We start from the raw sequence: 22,029 nt of genomic DNA, 5'->3' as shown, positions 1-22,029 counted from the left end.
ATGTTTGCAAATACTTTCTTCCCAACAACTCTGTGAGACAGGTAGTATAGTAATGTTCTGATTTTACAGATAGAGAAAGCAGGGCTAGAAAAGGTTAAGGTCAATTTGTGAAGGTCATACAGCTAGAAAGTTCTGGTAAGTATATGTATGGGGATTTGTGCCTGGTCTTCTGACTCCAGGTGGCTTTACTCCAGTTGGGGAGGTTGAGTCTGCTTTTCACTTTACCATGTTGTCTCTATAGGGAATTGTACCCTGGGAACAATCCAGAGTAATCAATGTAATACCCTCTCTGTGCTTGCCAAAGATTCCTTCTCCTTGGGGAGGGGAATGTGCCTATTTATGTTATGTACATTCAATAAAAATTTCTGAGAAAATCAGAAAGCAGCTTGGCATAAAGATTAGATTAGATTAGCATCTCACACCATATACTATGATAAATTCCTAATGGATGTGCAACATATATAACTTTTAAAAACAGAAGAATGTAGATAATTTTTGTAATTATAACTAGGGGAAGAATTCTTAATGAAACAAGAGATAGCAGATATCACAAAAGATGAAATAAACAATTTTGATTATATAGAAGTACAAAACTTTGCACAATCAAAATCAATATAATTAGAATAGGAAAATAAATCATTAACTGGAGAAAAACTATGCATCAACTTTGATAAAGGATTGATATTGGAGATATATAAGGAATTAGCAAATATGTAAGTCTACCCTCCCAACAAAAAAAATGTTAAAGAATATGTACTAATAGGTCTCAAGAGAATTGCCAATTATTAACCATATGAGTTTGCTCCAAACAGCTAATCCTAAAAAAAAAGCAAATTAAAACAAACCATATCCAATAAATTGTTACAGATGACCAAAGACAAAATAGCCACTAATTGAGGGAGGATAGGAAGACAGGCAGGCAGATATGTCTTTGAATTTGATTGATGGTTTTGGAAAGCAATTTGGAATTATGCACAAAAAAAGTGCCTGAAACGTCTATGCACCTTGACCAGGAAATCCCACTTCTGGAAATATACCCAAGGAGGTAAAATGCAGAAAGAATCGTCTTATAAATACCAAACTCTTTATAGTTGATTTCACATGATGACCAAAAACTGGAAACAAACTAGGCATTCATTAGTTGAAAAGCATTTTTAAAATAGGGTTATGGATATAATATAATATCATTGCACTGAAAGAAATGATGAATTTGAGAAATTTGGAGAAATGCAGGAAGATTTGCATTGCACCCCATGAAATATTTGTGGAAACATTCCAAGTAGTGTGCACCAGACACACCCAGAAACTTTTTGAGGACTCCTGGACATGTGTGAGTCAGCAATGAAGAACTTAGGCTTTGAGATGATAAAGTAATCTCCTTTTTGGCCAATGAACAGGAAGAGCTGATAAGTCAGTGGACCTTAAAAAGGAGTGACTTTGTCCTCTAGCTTTCTTTCTTCCTTGGACCTTCTTGGTGGAATTATGTAACTCTGGGACTTCTCATTAGATAATTCATTCCTAATGATAATACTCCATGGGGTATTTTTTTAACATCAGGTATGCTTTATTTTCTTCACAGGGACCCTATCTATACTATATCTATACTGCCAGGCACAACTAAGGAGAATTCTTTACAGAGATCAAATTTCCTTTCATTGTTTTGTGATCAAGTAAACTTAATTTTGATAATTAGGACCACAGCAATCTTAGTCAATCTGCCTCTATTATAAGACATGAAATGGATACAGATGACACCATATTATACTCAGTAAAAATGTCATAAGTTTAAATTACATTAGAGAACCCTGTTCTCTTAGAGAGTCATATTAAATGAAAGTCACTACAGTGAACTCTTAATTGCATAAAACATATCCTTTATCTGAATGCCCTTAAGAAAAGTGCACTGGAGATGAAAAATTTCTCATCTGGAGTTCTGCCTGATCAAAAATTAAGCCTCTAAATTTATCTTTCCATTCAAGCAGAGAATTCATGGTCATCGTATGGCCATTTTCTGACCACACATGCTGTTGAAGATGTTGCTTGCATCATCCCAATTTACCATTTGCAAGTCATGACTGGTAAAATTCTGCAGTGTTTCCAAGTACTTAAAACCACTGTATGTCCCTCAGGCACCCTTTGTATCCTTGTGATTCTGAATTTACTTTAATGCTTCAAAGATCTATGACTTTATCACTGAGGTCACATTCTTTACTAACACAGGTCAAAAACCTTCTGTGAATTGGTAGATGGTCTTCAGGGGCTACAATGGTCACAAAATTAATCACCTTGGGGCTAACTTGGTGATCAATGTCTCCAATCTTAGCAAAGCTGGTCTTTGGACAATGGAAACACAACCGTTATTTGTCATCGAGAAATGGCTAAGGGTTTTTTTTTTTTTTAGAAATATGAACATGAAAACATCATTTAACTTTTTCTCGATGATTCAGGGTCATCATTTTGAGCATCAATTATTGTCCTGTGCCATAATAACATTAGCTGCCATAAAAGTGTTTTGCATTTTCCAAAGTAAGTCAAATCAACTCAAGCATCTGAGAAGTCAAATCAATACATGTTTATTAAGGATTGAACATTTATATGCACATTTGGATTTTAAGACAACCCTGTGAGGTATGTACCATGGCTATTATCATTCCCATTTTATAGATTATTTAACTGAGGTTTTTCCCCCTTGATGATTTATTCTCCACTTAGCTGCCAGTTTGTTATTCCTAAAGCAGAGCTCTGATCATGCTGCTTGCCTACTCAAGAAACCCCCTCTTGTCTGGAAGAAAAATGGCACACTCCTCTGTTTAGCATTTTAAAGCTCTTCACCATCTGATTCCAGACTACTTACCCAGGCATATTCCAAATCACTCTTTAGGCATTCTTCATTCATTCCAGCTCAGCTGGCCCACTTACTTGTCCTCACTCAGAATATTCCATCTCCTATTCTAGGACTCTGGCAGAGTGTGTCCATCCTCACTTTCACCTTGTAGCTTTCTCTAGGGTCCTAGCTCCAGTACCAACCCTTATATCAGGCCTTTCCTAATCATTTCAGTCGCTAGAGCCTTTCCTCTAGGAAATTACATATTCACTTTGTATGTATATTTGGACTGACTCCTCTGCCTCTTTTCCTCCCAGTGGATTATAAGTTTCTTGAAGCCAGGAGATGTTTGATTTGTCTCTCTACTACTAGTGACTAATACAGCATCTTGTACGTGGAAGGCACTTAATAAATGCTTCTTGAATGAATAAATGGAATAGATGCAGATGGGAAGTCGTGTGCCTGCTATGGTCTAGAGGACCTACTTTTCATCCCCGGGTTCTCAGAAATGTCTTCTATAGCTATTCAGGACAGGGGCTGTCTTCATCACACATGTTCTACCCAATTGTGCTGTCAATGTTTGTAAATATTTTCTCTTTTGAAACTTCAGGAAAGGGATATGTATCTAGAAATGCATATATAATCGATCCTAACGATAGCCTCCTACGTGAAGTTGTGCAATAAAACCCACCAAGCTCATGGGGAAAATGATTCTGATGCACAACACTCAAAAACTACATCTGATGCATCAAAAAAAGACAAGAAACTAATAAAAATGTCAGGAACTGCCATCCAAACACTCTTGTACATGTTAAATGGCTAAAAAATAGATAGGTGCTACAATTAAGAGTAATGGTGTCCAAGGCCACAGGATGCTTCTTAATCAGCACTCGGTCCTGGGAGGGTGAATGGATGGCTACAGGTCAGAGGATGGCCTCAGCTGTCTGTAAACCTGGGACACAAAGAGCAGGCACACTGCGAGAAGGTGGAAGGGAGGGGCGGAGTTCTTGAGTGTCCATAGCTCCTACCACACTGAAAGATACATGATAAATGTGGCGATTGACCTTGAAAAAGACCCAGAGTTTGCTCGTAGGAATGGGCATTGGAAAGGTGGCCTCCACTTGTGAGCTATTGTGAAGTTGTGCAGTTTTTGTGTCCTCACTGTTTCTTGGGACAAGCTTCACAAACCAACTGTGAAACTTGTTTTGTGTTCTGATTGTTCCCTAATATATCGATCGTGTTACAACACATTTTTATCTTCAGAACAAACATTGCAGCTGAGTTGACTGTATGTAAGGAATACTCACATCATTTGTGGAAGCCTGTGTGCATGGGAATAGGACCATGTTAGTGAAAATGCTATTTTAAGTAGAAATAACTAATAAGGACTTGAAAGTTGTTTATAAGATGTCTGTATGATTTTCTAATGATTAATCTGAGCTCATTAGTAAGAGCAGAGAGAACACAGATAATCTTGCCTCCCACTTTTATTTGTCATTTGTACAGCTGCCTGATTGATTTTCCTAAAGGTTATTTATTTATTTAATAAATAATGTTAATGTTGGGCCCAGAAATTCAGAGGGTCTCCCCCCCACCAGACTGATTCTTTTGGGGAGTTAAACTAAATAATCTTTTGCCTTAATTCTTACCTAGCCTTTAGGTTTAGGCCTCGTTTAGCCCATCTGCAAGATGGTTTAGTGGGGTGGGGCCCCTGTACGTACTACAGTTTCTTGGAGTCACAAGTGAGAGTTGGGTGAAGGTGGGTACAGGTGGACACCAAAGAAAGATGAGTAGCCCTCAAAAGGGTTTGGCAAGGCCTCCTACCAGAGGTTGTAGCTCTTCTGGAACACCCCATACACCCCAATATATGTAATATAATAACACATATATCCTATATACATCTATGTGCATATATGTGTGTCTGTGTAGTCATACATAATTTATTTTATCTTATACGTTGACATTTTTTCTTTATCACTGGCATTTCCAAATATGCCCTTGCCTCATCCCTTATGCAAAGAGTCATCCTTCCCAACAAAGATTAAAAAAGAAAGAAAAAAGCAGCATTATAAAACTAATCAACACATTGACCCTATAAGTATATGCAACTTTCCACAGCCCAGAACTCCTCTTCCCTCCCAACCCGTCCAGTCAATGAAAGGAGAGGAGTTATTTTTTTTTTTCACTATTCTCTGAGCTGTCTTTGGTCATCAGAGTTCCTCATTGTTCAGTTCCTATTTCTATTTACATTTTTGTTCTGTAGTCACTGTATAAATTTACTTTACTCTGCATCAGTCATCATGTTTTCCTCTATTTCTATGAATTGTTTATATTGTGGTTTCATACAGAGCAATAATGCTCTGTTAAAGTCATGTGGTATTTTTTTTTGCTTAGTCATTCTTCAACCAATAGGTACCTATATCATTTCCAGTTCATTGCTGCTATGGATATCGTGGTATGTATTGGACCTTCCATTCTGCCTTTGCCTTCTTTGAGGTGTATGCCTTAAAGTGGGGTCAATGAATATGGACATTTTATATACTTTATAAAAGCATATTCTCCGGGCCAGTCCCTTGCTAGTTTAGGTTCAATATTGGAATGAAATGAAGCCTTGGTATAGATAGTTTTATATTATAAGAGGGGATTATTTAACCATAGCAAGAGAAGGATTATTCAACAGGGATAGGCATTGAGGGAATCTGGAGTTCATTCAGCTGAGTGGCAATCCCTTGACTGAGTTATCAATTGTTTTTCTTTTGCCAAGCACTGGAGAGAGTTCTTGGGGACTCCTTATGTCTACTTTTTACCCAAGCTACCAGGGGTCAACAGCCTGAGCCTTTGGTCCCCTGAGCCAACCCAGACTTCGGACCATCTCAGCAACCTTTTAAGGAGAAACTCACCTAAATTGTTAGGCTATAATATAGCTCCCACTGCAGCAGAATTCCCAATTGCTTTCCAAAATGATTAGATTGATTCATAACTCTACCGATAAGTACATTAGTGTGTCTGTATCGCTGTAACCCCTTCAATATTGATGATTTCCAAGTTTGGGGAATTTATTGGGGATGAAGTGAAACCTCAGATCTGTTTTAATTTACATTTCTCTTTGTATGGTATGTACGTGTGTGTGTGTGTGTGTGTGTGTGTAGTGATTTTTCTCCTCCAGTCTAGTTAATGTCATACCAGAAAATAAGGAGCTAACTGAAAGAAAAGGTGTTAATGTGTTAAAACGAAGTGTAAAGATAAGTTGACACCCAATTAGCCCTTTCCAAAGTATGAAAAAATTTCCCTGTAGAAACTGGAAGGGTAGGTGATTGTTGATGGCTAAATATTGTCCATATCTCCATAGATCTCTGACAAGCTGAACCTGCTGACAGCCAAGATACATTAGAAGCACTTATTCCTTTAAAATGATAAAGACGATTTCCTCATGGAATTGGAAGCACTGAAGCTTAGCCATCAGGAGTAGGGACAGTCTTCTATCGTTTTACTTCCATTATTTCATAAAGGGATCACCCCTATGTCTCTGCCTGGAGTCAGGAAGACCTGAGTTCAAATCTGGCTTCAGATACTTACTGATTGTGTGACCCTGAGCAAGTCACTTTACCCTGTTTGTCTCAGTTTCCTCATCTGTAAAATGAGCTGGAGAAGGAAATGGCAAACCACTCCAGGATCCTTGCCAGATGGAGTCACAGAGAATCAGACAGGACTGAAATGTCTGAACAGCAACAAACTGCCTGAGTACAGCAGAGGCCTAGTGAATGAAGCCACCCACTGCCAGGCTGGAGACCTGGTGACCAGAGGCTAATAATTATAATGATAATTAAAACACCATAATTTATTTAATTTATGACATTTATATAACACTTTATGGTTTGCTAAATGCTTTCCATCCATGATCTCCTTTGAATCTCAGAACACCTTTGGACATATAGGACACATACACAAAGTAGAGAAACTGTGTTCCTTTAAAAATATCTTATGGTCCATAGTTGTGAAAAAATACAGAATTGTAGACAGCAGCTGTGGAGATAACACTTGTTATTATACATAGCATAAGTTGAAAAATACACTCATTTAGGGCCAGGTTATCTTGTTCTGGAAACGTTCGCAGGAGAAAAGCTGTACCCACCCCTTCCTCGTATCCAGCTGATCTCCAAATCGACCTTTGCTGTGATTGGTGTAAATTCTTCTTGCTAATGCTGCAGAATGAGGCCTAAAAGCAGTGTCTAAAAAGAATACATTGATTCTATTCCCTCAGCATCTCCCCAGCTAGCTGAATAAAAACCCTTTTGCTGGATCTCCACACTCCTGCTTACTCACTGACCTGTTTTCATGGACACACTGAGATTGGTCAGGAATGACCCCTGAGGGTCAACTTCGAATTAAATTCTACCAGACTTTTCCCCAAGCTATGGTCTTCATCTGCAAGGAGTAGAAAGCTACTGACTCTCAGGGAGTTCCTCTTTCTTCTATGCTTTGTACCTAAGATTCTATTTGAACAACAATCTGAATTAACGAATGGATCGGAGAATAATGGCTTTTGAGCTGGAAGGACCTCGGAGATTATGTAGATTATACCATCTTTCCTATTTTACAAATGAGGCCTTGAGACAAAGTGACTAACCCTAGGTAACAGTGAAAATAAAGTGAAAATACAATAGAAGCCATTGCTACAAGGTCTCATGATTACAAATCTGGGTTCAAACGGTAACACAGTCAGTTGAAACTCTGTTGTGGGCCAATTAACTTGAATGATCTGCACCCACGATTCTAAGTCTGATGAGAAATATGAAGTTAAGACAGAGGAATCACACCGAGCAGACAGGGTTTTAAAACAACTTTATTGGGTATGATAATAATTGGTATGTGGGATGTCTTACAACAATGTGGTTACAATGACATCAAATAGCCAATCAGCTTGCCCCCTTGTGTTCCCAGCTTTCAAGGACAGTTTTTCCCACCCCCAAGAAAAGTAAACCAGTTTTTTTTATTCATTTGGTTGTCTCCATCATCCATTATAACTGCTACTTTTAAAAGCAAGGTGTGAGTGATACATTCATTTGACAAAGAAGATCAAAGGCAAAGAAGGTGAATTATTTTACAAATTAGCATCTGGTCCAGCTATGATCGGCCTTCTCTTCTGAGAGGAAAAGGATGGAGTCGTGCATCTGTGCAAGAATGGTGAACGGACATGTGATATGGAATCCAAGGAAATCCCAACCAGGGCTAGGCAGAAGATGTGATGTTCAAGTCTATAGCTCAGCTGTCTTTGGGACTTAGGCCTCCTTATTATGCTATCCTGCTATCTCTGGACCCTGACATATTACCTGACCACCCATGTTGATCATGTTCTGTGAGGCCACATTTCCATTTGAAGCTAGAGACTGGAGTTCAAGGTTCTAGGCTGGCAATGCCCAGCAGTGGTATTCTAGCAATCTACTGTATGAGGGTAGGGCATAGCCATGATGGCTCTCAGATGATGCCAGGATACAGGTATGCTTTTGCATGTGGAAGTAGGAACAAGAGATTCATGTATCAGCAAATCCTTTACATGCCTATATAATTCTAAATATTTATAAATGTTTTCTCCGAAGGTTAAAAACACATTGCAGATGTGGTCTCATTCACCCTTGCAATTTATCTGGGAGGCAGGTAGGGGAGGGAGGATTGGACATGAGCATCACTCTCATTTTACAGAGGAATAAGCAAAAATACACAGAGGGTGGGCACTTTAAGCAGGGTCACATAGAATGTGTCTAAAATAGCAACCCTTTCTCCTATGTCTCAATGATCTAGGCAGGCCAGCCTATCTGCCTACTTAATAAACAGTATGACATCTCCTGTAAATGATTCCCTTCATGGCTGGTACTATTTGTGGTACCCACTTGCACTGGCAATGTTCTCCTTATGGTGAAGAGAAGTCAAAAGTCTGTCTCCCTCAGCCAGACCTATCAATGATCAGCATATTACACATGGACTGGATTCATTTCTTTGGCAAGATGGCTTAAAACACACCAACAGTGATGAAATTCTTTATAATCAAATCAGGTCTTTCCCATAATGATAATAGGGAGAATTATTATTAGGATCTTTCTGAGAAGCAGTCCTTCATTCTGAGGTCTATGTCTGTGGCTCTCAGTTCCATTGATGAACCCTCCTCCTTTGGGCTTGGGCTGTCTCTGTCTGAGCAGCTAACTTCCCAGGATTCCTTCAAATCTCAGCTAAAATGCCATCTTCTGGGGCAGCTACATTGTGCAGAGATTAGAGCACTGGCCCTGGAGTCAGGAGGATCTGAGTTCAAATCCAGCCTTAGACACTTTACACCAAACTAGCTGTGTGAGCTTGGGCAAGTCACTTAACCCCAATTGCCCTCCAAAAAGCAAAAAATAAAATAAAATAAAATGCCACCGTTTTCAAGAAATCTTTCCCGATGCTCTCAAGGCTTGTGTCTTCCCTCTGATGATCGTCACCACTTTATCTTGGTTGCAAGTTTTCTTACCCATTAGTCTGTGAGTTTTTGAAAACAAAGAATGACTTTTACCTTTCTTTGTCTCCCTGGTGCTTAGCACAGTGTCTAACACATAGAAGGTGCTCAATAAATCACCACTGACTGATGGATTGACTATTAGAATACAATTGGGACCCAGTGTAAAAAGGATGCTTCCTGAACTCAACATGTGCATCTCAAGCTCAACGTGTTTAAAACAGAATTCATTATCTTCCCTCATAAACCTACCCATCTTTTGAACTTCCCTGTTACTGTGAAGGACACCTTATCCTCATCACCCAGGTTCTCAATCTCAGTGTCATTTTTTACTTCTCCCTCATATGTAATGAGTTGCCAAATCTAGTGGTGCTCATCTCTAGTCATCCTGATCTGTATCCCTCTGCTGGACCCAGATGACTCTGGAGGAGAAAGTGAGGCTGGTGTCCTTGCACAGCCCTCCCTCACTTAAATACAATTCACTTGCAAGTCATGGCATCAATGTCCTGATGTTGTGGTCCTCTTAGAGAGCAAAGAACAAACAAATAACAATAAATCTACTCATTTCTTTCTCTCCAACAGTCTTATACATATTCCCTTGTCTCTACCCACGTAGCCTCCAGGCTAATTGAGACCCTCATCACCTCTCATTTCGACCATAGTTTTGTAATTGGTTTTCCTTCTTCAAATCTCTTCCCACTCCAATCCATCATCCATAATTGTTGCCAGAACGATATTCTTAAAATTGTAAGGCCATTTCAAAATGGCTCTTGAATGCCTGTACATTCAAATGTAGACGTCTCTTTCTGATATTTAAACCTCTTCCTAGTATATCCCCTCCCTATCTTTCCAGTCATCTAACACATTATTCCCCTTCCTTCACTCTGTGGTTCAACTATACTGACCACATACATCCCATCTGCTATCTTTTTTCAGTCTTTGCACTGGGATGCTCTCCCTCCTAGCCTCAGATTCTCAGAATCCCTGGCTTTCTTAAGATATAATTTAAGTGCTAATTCCTACAGAATTTTTTTTCTTGTTCTATTGGCTGCTAAAGCAAAGTATTTCAAGGCTGCCTTCCATCTCTGATTTATCCATGTATATATTTGCTCTCTCATTAGAATGGAAACTCCTTCAGGCCAGATCCCTTTTTTTTTTTTTTGCTTTTTGGAGGGCAATTGGGGTTAAGTGACTTGCCCAAGGTCACATGACTAGTTTTGGTGTTAAGTGTCTGAGGCCAGATTTAAACTCAGGTCCTCCTGACTCCAGGGCTGGTGCTCTATTCACTGCACCACCTAGCCACCCCTGGCCAGATCCTCTTTACTTTTTATAGATGTCCTCAGGGCTCAGCACAGTGCTTGGCATATAGTAATTACTTAGTAGATGTTTGTTGATTGATTCCTCAGGTAGAGTCTGAACTCTCTGGTAGCTACTGAAAACTTCAGGGGTAGAACTCAGCACCCAAAGGAGTTAACATCTCTCGGCTAAAATACTGCTTAGGTATCTTAAATGAATTTCTTTGTTGCAACTCGGTCTTTTGTTACCCACGTGGGGTTCTGGTATTCCTTCCTTGCTCCTCAACTGGCCAAGACCCCAGGAATTAATGAATAAATTAGCTAAATGCCAATTTATTAAGTACCTACTATGCATCAGGAACAGTGCTTGGTGCTGGAAACATAAAGACAAACATGCAACAGGCCCTGTCTTCAAGGAACATGCTTGTTGAATTTAGAACAGTGGGTGTTGTTGGGTAGGGGAGACAGGAGAGGAAGAGGTGGGGATAGAGTCATCACTAGGAGGGACTATGGTCAGAACAGCTACTCATCCCTTTCTATCTTTTTCTATAAAGACCCTACCAGGCACATGCCTGATAAGTAATATGAAAATTACTCTTTCTATTATTCCTGAAAAGATGAGCAGATAAAATGGGGAAAAAGATGTGTTTTTTAAAAAATTGTTAGATAGAGGACAGGGAAATGTTAATCAGAGGTTCTTTGTTTCCTGTTGTCTTAAAAAAATAACCTTTACCCTCCAATAAGTGGAGCCTGTCTTCTTTATCCCTACTAAATCCTTGTAGTGAAGGGTTACGGTGGCTGAATGCTCTGTTTTGGCACTTGAGAGATTAGGGATCAATTCTACTTCTGGATAATGGTGGGGGAAAGGATGTAGACTGGATGACTGCCCATTGTTATTGTTTAGGGCTATAGTACATCATTTGTGGGAGACTAGACAGACAGAGGAGAGTACAGAGTTCCTGTACATGAAACATCTACCAGCCTCAAGGGTTAGACTGTAAGCTACTTGAAGGCAGGGACTGTTTTTTTTTTTTTTGCCTTTTTTGTATCTCCAGAGTTTAGCACAGTCCCTGCCACAAAGTAAATACTTTAATAAATGCTTGTTGACTGACTGAAATAATACCTGGCCGGGTTTCACATTCTCTATGTAATTTAGACTGTGCTCATCACAGGAGAGGGGGTGAAGACATGTTTGAAAACAGGTACAAAGTATATTTGGATTCCATCAAGATATGGAGATTGTAAAGGTCAGGATAGTGATTAAAGCTGTTTAAAAAAATACTATTTATTTGTGCAGGCTTCATTTTGTTCAAGTGAGCACTGTCCAAGCCAACAATCTTTTCCCCCCATTTTATCTTCTCAGTTTTTCAGGAATAATAAGTATAGTTTTCACAAATGATTTCATTTCCTTAAAAGGGTGCTGGTATTTAATCAAGTTTCTTTATGCAGGAAATAAATACATGCCCTGGCTTGTCCATACAGTGGACAGAGGAGAGTTAGCAAGTGCAGGAACTAGGGGCCAAGACATGAATTGATCACATTGTAAATTCCCTGTCAAGAGGGATGTGTAGCTGAGAAATTGAAGAAATGCCTTCAGAATCCATCTACAGCTGACCTTGGTTTGTTGAAAGGTGATAAGACCATGGCCAGCAATCCCATGGGTCTATGGAGAGGGTTCTGTGGACTCCTTCAGTTAAAATGTAGCCCACAACATACCCAGAGGTCTCTCTGATACTGCCTTTTCTGTATTCCTGCCCCAACATCTAAATACTCTCACAACTCCGGATGGGCTGGCACCCTCACCTGCCTCTTTCTCCTACCTCAAACTAATTTCACCTTAAAGGACCCTCATTGGGCCCATCAAAAAGCTTGCAAGCACATGGGCTTTTCCAATGGAAGTTGGATGCCTTGGGCATCCTTAATCTGAGACACCTTGTGAAGTAGAGAACCAGGGAACACGTCAGGATCTGAAACTTAGTTGTTAATTCTGCCCCTTGGCAGGCTCACTCCTTTCATGCGCTTTCTATTTTGATCATTCCTTAATTAGGAGAAGAAAGAGCCTGCAACCATTTCTGCAGAGATGCAGCTGGGATCCAGGACCAGATAAACAGAGATTAAAAAGGAATCAGAGCAGCGTGAGCTTCTGCAGATGAAAACCCCCTCCAGTGATCATTTTCTCAGACTTTCTTTTATGGAGATTTAATATGATTTCCCACATAAAAGCCAGCTTTGCTCCCCCAAAAGCACATCTCTTCTCCAAAGCATCCAGGGTGGTCTGAAATTCTGTGTTTTCTCACTCAGCTGAGATTCAGTTTGGATTCACCTAAAAATGACAGCTCTTTTTTTTTCCTTAAAGAGAAGGGAAGCAGAAACCAGAAGAGAAGAAAAAGAAAAATTAAAAAAAAAAACCAACTAAACAATAAAACCAACAAAACAGGCCACAGGATTGTCATTGAATGCATATCAGGTAATTTGCATTAATGCTACTGGATAAGCACTTTTAAATTAAAGAACATATATGCCTTGTATGTTCCTCTGTTAGGAGTCATCATAAAGTGGGTTGTTATAGTTGCCCCAGGATCCGTAGTCATGGTCATCCAGCAGCCTTCCATAGGAAGAATGCCTGGAAGAAAAGGGAAGCGAGAAGGTTTGGTTACTTGGAGGTGGCTCTCCATTATTCTGAGTATGGCTTTTGGTAAATCCTATTTAGAGAATCTACCAATCACCTCTTTTCTCTGGGCCTTTTAATATTTTAGAGGCTCTATGGCAGATGAGGTTGCCTACCTGTTATCCATTGCCCATGCCTCTCATTCTACTTCTAATATGAATCTGAAAGTTGAGAAAGTGTAAGCCTCTTAGCCAATTCTTTTCACATTCCTTCCCCTCATGCATTCCACCCTTCTTTCCTCCCAGTTCCATCACTGGCTGTTCTCATATCAGGAATGAAATCGACATATTCTAATAGGAAATGGGATCTAATGATGTATTTTTAAAAAAGTCATTGGATAGAATTAATCATAAATGTGTGGAAGCCTGCAGTAATAAGGCTTCTCTTTTGTTATTAAAAAAGTGAGAAAATTTGTGTAGTGACAATGTCTTTGATCTGGTTTCCTTAATTCTCCCTGGTCTCCTTTGAAGTATGGGTTAGGTAGATGGTCCAGTTGATAAAAGTGCTGGACTTGGAATCAGAAAGACCTGAGTCCAAATTCTGCCTCACACACTCCCTAGCTGTGTGGACCTGGACAAAATACTTAACCACTGTCTGCCTCACTTTCCTTATCTGTTAAATGGGAATTATAATGCCACTAACCTCCAAGGATTGTTGTGAGGATCAAATGAGATTATACATACATACATATACATATACATATATATATAGTTTTGCAAACCTTAGAGTTCTATATAAATGCTAGCTATTATTATTTTAAAATATTTTATTTAATAATTAATAATAATAATTCAATAATATTTTAGTTTGTTTGAAATAACATTTTATTCCCCCCCCCCAATTGCATGTTAAAACAATTTTAACATTTTAAAAAAGTAGTGAGTTCCAAATTCTATCCCTCCCCTCCACCCTCCCTGAGATGGTAAGCAATCAGATATAGGTTGTACAATGTGCAATCATTTAAAACATTTCCAAATTAGTCATTTTGTAGAAGAAGACTTGAAGAAAGAATGAAAGAAAGAAAGGAAGGAAGGAAGGAAGAGGGGAAGGTGGGAGGAAGGAAGAAATGAAGGAAGAAAGATAGAAAAAGTGAAACATAGTTTGCTTCAGTCTGTATCCAGACAACTATCAGTTCTTTCTCTGGAGGTGTATGGTACGTTTCATCATAATCCTCTGAGGTTGTCTTACATCATGGTATTGCTGAGAATAGCTAAGTCATTCACAGTTCTTCATCATACGATATTGCTGCTATTGTGTACAATGCTCTTTGGTTCTGCTCACTCCATTTTGCATCAGTTCATGTAAGTCTTTCCAGGTTTTTCTGAAATCATCCCGATTGGCATTTCTTATAGCACAATAATACTCCATTACAATCATATACCACAACTTGTTCAGCTATTCCTTAATTGATGGGCATCCACTTGATTTCCAGTTCTTAGCCACCATACAAAAAAGAGCTGCTATAAATATTTTTGTATAAACAGGTCCTTTCTTCTTTTAAAAAAATCTCTTTGGGATACAGACCTAGCAGTGGTATGGCTAGATAAAAGGGTATGCATGGCTTTATAGCCCTTTGGGCATAGTTCCAAATTGCTCTCCAGAATGGTTAGATCAGTTCACAACTCCGCCAACAGTGCATCAGTGTCCCTATTTTTCCACATTCCCCACAACATTTATAATTTTCCTGTTTTGTCATATTAGCCAATTTGATAAGTGTGAGGTGATATCTCAGAGCTGTTTTAATTTGCTTGCTATTATTATTAGATCAAAGTAGGGGATAGTCTTGTTCTTTGAGAAATAAGAACTGGTCATTAGGTGAATGAAAGGAATGTACTTGATATACTTAGATTTTTTGTTAATGAAAGGAAGTATTAGTTTTCTGAAAAGACCTATCTCTCCAAGGGTGTGCCCATTTTACCACTGTTTCCTTCCCCTACAAAAAATCAGAATCAATAACTGAAATTTAAGTTCTTTTGTTCTGATTGGTGTGGAATGTCTTCATCTTTTATCAACAAACTTTGACTTATTTCTTGAGGGAGTGGGTTTTTCTGCTTAGCAGGAAGAATTGTGCACCCCTTTCTTCCAGCACCACTAAGTCTGGTGCAGGGTCTCATCACCTCATGCCTAAACTTTTGCAATAGCTTGCAATCTGGTATACCTGCCTGAAGTCTCTCCCAAGTACAACCCATCAGTCACTCAGCTGTCAAATTAATCTTCCTAAGCCACAGACCTGACCACCTCACCCTCATCTTCAGTAATCTCCAGTGGCTCTCTATCACTCCCAGGATCAAATATTAAATGTGTTCTGCCATTTGAAGCCCTTTACAACTTAGCTCCCTCTGACCTTTCCAGTCTTTGTAGACCTTAATTCCTTTCCATGTACTACTCTATCATCCAGCTGTTCCTCTCAAAAGACCCTCCATCTATCACTTCTGGGCACTTTTGCTGACTGTCCCTCATTCCTTAAATTCTCACCTTTCTTTCCATCTCTTGGCTTCCTTCCTTTTGGGTTCCAACTAAAATCTCATCTTCTACACCAATGCTAATGCCTTCCCTTTGTTGAATATCTCCAATTTATCCTGTACATATTGTGTTTATAATTGCATATTATTATATGTCTGCTGTCTCTCTCATTTGACTGTCTCTTGAGAGCAGGGCCAGACTTTTGCCTTTCTTTGTCTCACCAGTACCTAGAAAGCATTTAATAAATGCTAATTGACTGACTGACTACTTTTGGTGGTTAAGGATCTCTCTTCAAAGTAGTTGTGCATGAATTAAATGTGTTTCTGAAAGGTTTAGCTAAAAGTCAGAATGAAGGTTGTTTTTTTTCCCCACCTCATGATATATAACTTCTTAAGAGAAACCTTATATGCCTGCATGTTCATAAAACAGGATGTACTCACAAGCACGTTTACCTATGTGACCCTTCCTCCGGTACCCTCTGATCAACTACAAAAAATTCCCTTGGAACATGAAGGGTCTCACAGTGTTAAAATGAAGGCTGGGAGCAAAATTTATTCTGCTTCATGTAATTTTTTTTTAAGCAATTAGGGTTAAGTAACTTGCTCAAGGTTACACGGCCAGTTATTTCTGGGTGTGATGCTGAGTATCTGAGCCCAGATTTGATCCCCAGGTCATCCCGACACTGGAGCCAGTGCTCTTACTCGCTGAGCCACCTGGCCGCCCCTAAGCAATTGGGGTTAAGTAACTTGCTCAGGGTTACACGGCCAGGTGTTTCTGGGTGGGTGCTAAGTGTCTGAGCCCACTGAGGATTCGATCTCCAGGTCATCCAGACACTGGAGCCGGTGGTCTTATTTGCTGTGCTACCTGGCCGCCCCACTTCATGTAAATTTTTAAAAAGTAGGGGTAGCAGTCATTCTCTCATACAAATCCATCATACAAATAGCCATATTTGAAAGGGAATAACAGGGAGTCTAAAGGCACCATAGACAGCAAAAAGAAGTAGTTGGAGAAATGGGCCCCCTTTACATCTAATAAAAAGGTAAAGCAAGGATATCCATTTTCACTATAGTAACAAGATAAGAAAAGGAAATTCAGAGAATTTTCAAAACATTACATAATTTTCAAAACAGGGAGGTAGGTGGTGCAGTGGATAAAGCACCAGGCCTAGAGTGAGAAAGATTCATCTTTGTGAGTTCAAATCTGACCTCAGCTTACTTACCAGCTGTGTTCCCCTGGGCAAGTTACTTGACCCTGTTTACCTCAGTTTCCTCTTGTGTAAAATGAGCTGGAGAAGGAAATGGCAAACTATTCTTTGTCAAGAAATCCCCAAATGGGATCACAGAAAATTGTACATGACTGAACAAAAATAACAAAAGAGGAAATGAATTATTTTTTTTTTGCAAATGGTATGATGTTTTACTTAGTGTGCCCTAAAGAGTTAACTAAAAATTAACAGAAATAATTTATTTTTAGCAAAGTGGTAGCCTATAAAATACAACATCCTAGATTTAAAAAAAATCAATCTTCCTGTATCTTACCCACAAAAATCAGTAAGAAGAGATAGAAAAAAAAATCATTGTAACAATAATCAAAGAGTATATAAAATATCTGTTAGTCTACTTGTCAAGACACACACAGGAATTATCTGAACACAATTACAAAATGCTAAAGAAAGAAAGACAAATATTTGGAGATATATTACTTGCTCATGGTAGAGTGAGCATAATAAAAATGACAATACCACCCAAATTAATTATTTATTCTGTGTCATACTACTGATTACCAAGGGGGTGACTTTATTGTGTTAGAAGAAATAATAAGATAATTCATTTGGAGAAACCACAAGTAAAGAATTTCATGGCTACCAGATCTCAATCTACTCTACAAACATCAACAACAATAAAACCAAAAAACCAAAAACTTATTGGTTAAAAATGTAAAACAATAGAACATGAATGGATGAATCAATGAAAGTATTAAGCTCTTATTGTGCTCAGTGCTGGGCATGAAAGTAGAAAAATTAAGACATGCCTTGTCTACATGGAGCTTCTATTCTAAAGGGGGATTCATCATACACAGTTTAATGTGAGACTGGAAGGAAGAGTTATTTTGGAAAGATACAGGAAGTCTGTGTCGAGCTGTAAGGGTGTTAAAAATGATAAAAGGGACAGGTTCAGAAAGATCTGGGAGGATTGTTATGAACTGATGCAGAGTGAAGTGAGCAGAATCACAACAATGATTTGGATAATGATTATAACATCACAAAGTAAAATAACTGGAGAAAGAGTTAAGAACTCTGGTCAAAATAATGAGCAGAATTCCAGTAGACTGATCATTTAATCAAGCTTCCCACCTGTCAGTAAGTGACAGATTAGAGGCATGGAAAAAAATGTTTTCAGGGAAGACCATTGCGTGGATTCCTTTTGCTTGATTATATTTATTTCTTCCAAGGGAGGGGTTTAATTTTTCTTTGCTAGGGAGGTATTTATAGAGGCAATCCGAGACACAGTGGTAAGAATATCCCCTCCTCTGTAAGAGTATTACAACATTAAAAAGTTACTATGACATTAAAAAGAATACGCTGAAGAGAAAAAATGATTCAGAATGGGACACAAAACAGCAGGGCAGTGTTGAAACTGAGTTAAAGTTAGTATTTAATAATAACTGGCATTGACGTAGAGCTTTAAGGTTTCCGGGGTGTTTTGCAAATATTGTCTCAACTGTTGTTTACTGCAACCTTGGGGTATAGGAGTTCTTCTTATTTCCATTTTACATATGGTAAAACTGAGGAAGACAGAGGTTAAGTGACTTGCCCAGGGTCATATAGCTAATAAATAGCTGAGGTTGGGTTCAGACTCAGGCCTTCTTGACTCCAGATCCAGCACTTTATCCAATGGACCATGTAACTGCCTTTACATTAAACAAATCTAGCTATACATGGTAGATATTCAGTGTCCTTTTTTCTGTCCATTTTATGTAAGGGAACATTCATATTTATGACTGTCAAGTTTATAACAAGATGAAAGGAAAAAAGTTTAGAATAGGCATATATTGTAACTGTTTGGCCTATGATGACATCCAATTACAGCAGCATCCCCATCACCACTGAAAGCTAAAGTACTTTTGTGCTCAAGAAGATGAAGTCCTTGGCAGATCTCTTGGTAGCTTACTTAAAAGAGAGTGGCTATGGCCTGAGCTTTCAATCAGTGTTAATTAAGGCAGCATCTACAAGGAGGGAGGCAGGTTTTCTTCCTATACTGAAAATAGGTCTCCATATAGAAAGCATGTAGAGATAATTACCACCTGTGGCCATCTATGGTAGAGGTTTCTTCCTTGGCACTAAGGAACGGGGCAATGGAAAGTTCCCCAAATTGTGAGACATTTACAACCTGAATCAAATAGAGCAAAATGCCTAAGCCAGGAATATTTACTCTTATTCTGCCATTGTCTCCTCCTCCTCCTCTCTCTATCCTCCTCTTCCTCCCACCTGTGCTCCCTCTCTCTCCTCCCCCTCCTCCTCTTCTTCCCCTCGTGCTCCCCTCCCTCCTCTTCCTCCCCCTCCCCCTCCTCTCCTCATCTTCCTCTTACTGCCCTTGTGCTCCCCTCACTCCCTTCCTCCTCCCCCTTCTTCTCTCCCCTTCTGTCCATTCTGGAATTCTTGCTACTCACTGAGCTGCTTTTCTCAAATATTGAGGTGCCTTATAGAAGCCAACAGTAGGCAAGAATCTGGGCTGTTTTTTCCCATGTGCTTCAACCAAATGCAGTTCATATTTCAGCTTGAATTTGTTCCCTAATTTAGACTCAAACACTGATAAAAATGGAGGGCAGGATGTAGGACATGGGAATATGACAAGAGATGCCTAATGATTTCACAAGTGTCTCAAGAGGAAGCTGGTATTTGGGAAGAAATTTCAATCCAAGACAAGTCAACAAGCATTTATCAAGCATGTCCTGCTATGTGCCAAGCACACTTCTAGAGAAGATGAGAGGGAATGGGATCACTTGGCCTGTTAAGGGGGATACGAAGAAAAATGAAAAGTGGCTCAAGGAACTTACAAGCTAATGGGTGATACAGCATGCAAGCAACTGTACTATGCAAACAGTATACAAGCAATATGTAGGGTAAATGGAAGATGATGTCAGAGAGAAAGCACTAATATCAAGGGGAAGCAAGAAAGGGAGGTGAGGTCTTATCTTGTACCTGAAGGAAGTCAGAGAAGCCAGAAGATGGAAAGAAAGAAGGAGAGAATTCCAGGCATGAGGGACAGCCAATGAAAAAGCAAGGAGGCAGAATCATTGGACTGAAGAGTATGTGTTGGAGAAGAAGGTGTAAGAAGACTCAAAAGCAAGGAGGGGGCTAGGTTAGGAAGGGTTTTGAATACCAAGCAGAGGATTTTCTATTTGATTCCGGAGGTGTTAGGGAACCACTGGACTTTATTGAAATGGGAGGGAAGGGGTGACAGGGTTAGATCTTTGCTTTAGATAGATTGCTTTGATAATTTGCTTGGAGATTGGATTGGAGTAGGGAGAGATTTGAAGCAGGAAAACTGGCATTTTCTCTATCACTTTAAATCTAGACAATCAATAAAACAACAAATCAAGCCCTGATTTATAATGTTTGCTAATTTCCAAGGTGTAAATGTTCATACTGAATGTTTAACAATCGACTCCTGCTAGCTGGTTCAAGTTGGCTCCATCACACCCCTGAGAAAGTTCAACCAACAGGCTGCTGCAATAGTCCAAGAGACATGATATGGACCTGTACCAGGGGAGTGGAAGTGTCAGAAGGGAGAAGGGGCCATATCCCAGAGAGGCTGCAACGGTGAAATCAACCGGCCTGGGCAATCTATTGGAGAATGAAGAGTCAAAGATGGCAGCTACGTTGCAAGCCTGGGGACTGGGAAGATGGTGGTACCCTCAGCAGTAATCGGAAGATGGGGGAGTTTTGGGGGAAAGATAATGAGTTTACTTTGGGGCATACTGAGTTTAAGACGTCTATGGGATATCTAATCTGATTTGTCCAATAAGTAGTTGGGGATGCAAGAGTGGAAGTCAGGATGAATGTTAAGACTGAGAATCATTTGCATGGTGATGATAACTGAATTCCTAGGAGCTAATAGGATCACCAAGTGGAATAGTGCAGAGGGCTAACAGAAGAAGGCCCAGGATAGTATCTTGTAGGATGCCTGTGGTTAGTGCACATGATCTGGATGAAGATCAATCACAGGAAACTGAGAAAGAGGAGAGAGCAGTGTCATGAAAACAGAGAGTTGTATCCTCTCATTAAGGGGAAGATGGTGATTATCAGTGTTAAAGGCTATTGGGAGATCAAGAAGGATGAGGATTGAGAAAAATTCATTAGATTGGACAACTAAGAAATTACTGGTTACTTTAGAGAGACCTGTTTCAGTGGAATGATGAAGTCAGAAGCCAGAATGTAAAATTAAGAAGAGAGGAAGAGGAAAGGGAATGGGATTCCCAATTGTAGATGACTTTCTCAAAGAATTTAGTTATGAAAGAGAGGAAAGATATGGGACAAAAGCTAATGGGGATGGATGGATCAAGCGAAGGGTTTTTTTTTGAAGGTGGGGGAGACATGGGTATGTTCACAGGCAATAGGAAGCAATCTGCAAACAGGGAGACATTGAGGACTAATGAGAGCCTGGATAATGGAAGAGGCAATCTATTGGAGGTGATGGGATGGAATGGGACAGCTTGAGCAGGTAGAGGGGTTAGTTAGCCTTGGTAAGGACTCTTCATTTAGGACAGGGGTGAAGGAAGAGATAGTAGCAGAGGGCATCTGAGTGATATAAAATGAGGAGGAAGGGAGAAAAGGAAGCTCTCAGAAAATGGTCTCAATTTTTTCAATGAACTATGAAGCAAATTTCTCAGCTGATAGGGTATGGAAAAGCTGATAGGGTATGGAAAGGGGGAGCAAGGTGAGGTTGGAAGAGGGAAGAAAAGATTTAGTAAAGTTATTGTGGTGAATAGGAGAGTATGTCAATTAGGAAGGTATAAAAGGATTGCCTTGCCATAGTGAAGGTACAGTTAAGATCATGTAACAAAAATTGGTACATTTTGTTATTTTCTCCAGCTCTATTCAGTTGCATAAGAATAGGCTGGAAGGTAATGGATGATGGGAGTAATCCAAAGCTGAGGACTGGCAGGGCATGAAAACAATAGAGTAAGGGAGAAGTCTCTCTAGAGCAGAGAAGCATCCAGAAAAGAGCTAGTTTACCAAGGGCAGTGTAGACAATGCAAGGTTGATCTGGGAAAGAACAGAGGGGCGGAA

At 39.5% G+C, this 22,029-nt stretch overlaps 1 protein-coding gene across 1 annotated transcript in view; it reads right to left on the bottom strand.

Moving 5' to 3' along the window:
• Positions 1–7,649: 7,649 nt before the first annotated feature.
• PARM1 (prostate androgen-regulated mucin-like protein 1) overlaps positions 7,650–22,029 on the bottom strand; it is a 129,142-nt gene continuing 114,762 nt past the window's right edge. Inside the window, exon 4 of the mRNA XM_069091825.1 lies at positions 7,650–13,229. Within this exon, the coding sequence (XP_068947926.1) occupies positions 13,145–13,229 (85 nt within the window). The 3' untranslated portion in view covers positions 7,650–13,144. The remainder of the gene's footprint in view (positions 13,230–22,029) is intronic.

The sequence above is a fragment of the Petaurus breviceps genome, unplaced genomic scaffold, assembly GCF_028583685.1.
Source record: "Petaurus breviceps papuanus isolate PSGF00001 unplaced genomic scaffold, PetGlider_PUasm1.0 126, whole genome shotgun sequence".
Lineage (NCBI taxonomy): Eukaryota > Metazoa > Chordata > Mammalia > Diprotodontia > Petauridae > Petaurus > Petaurus breviceps.
Note: the sequence above shows the minus strand (reverse complement) of the source record. Positions and strands in the feature narration are given on the sequence as shown.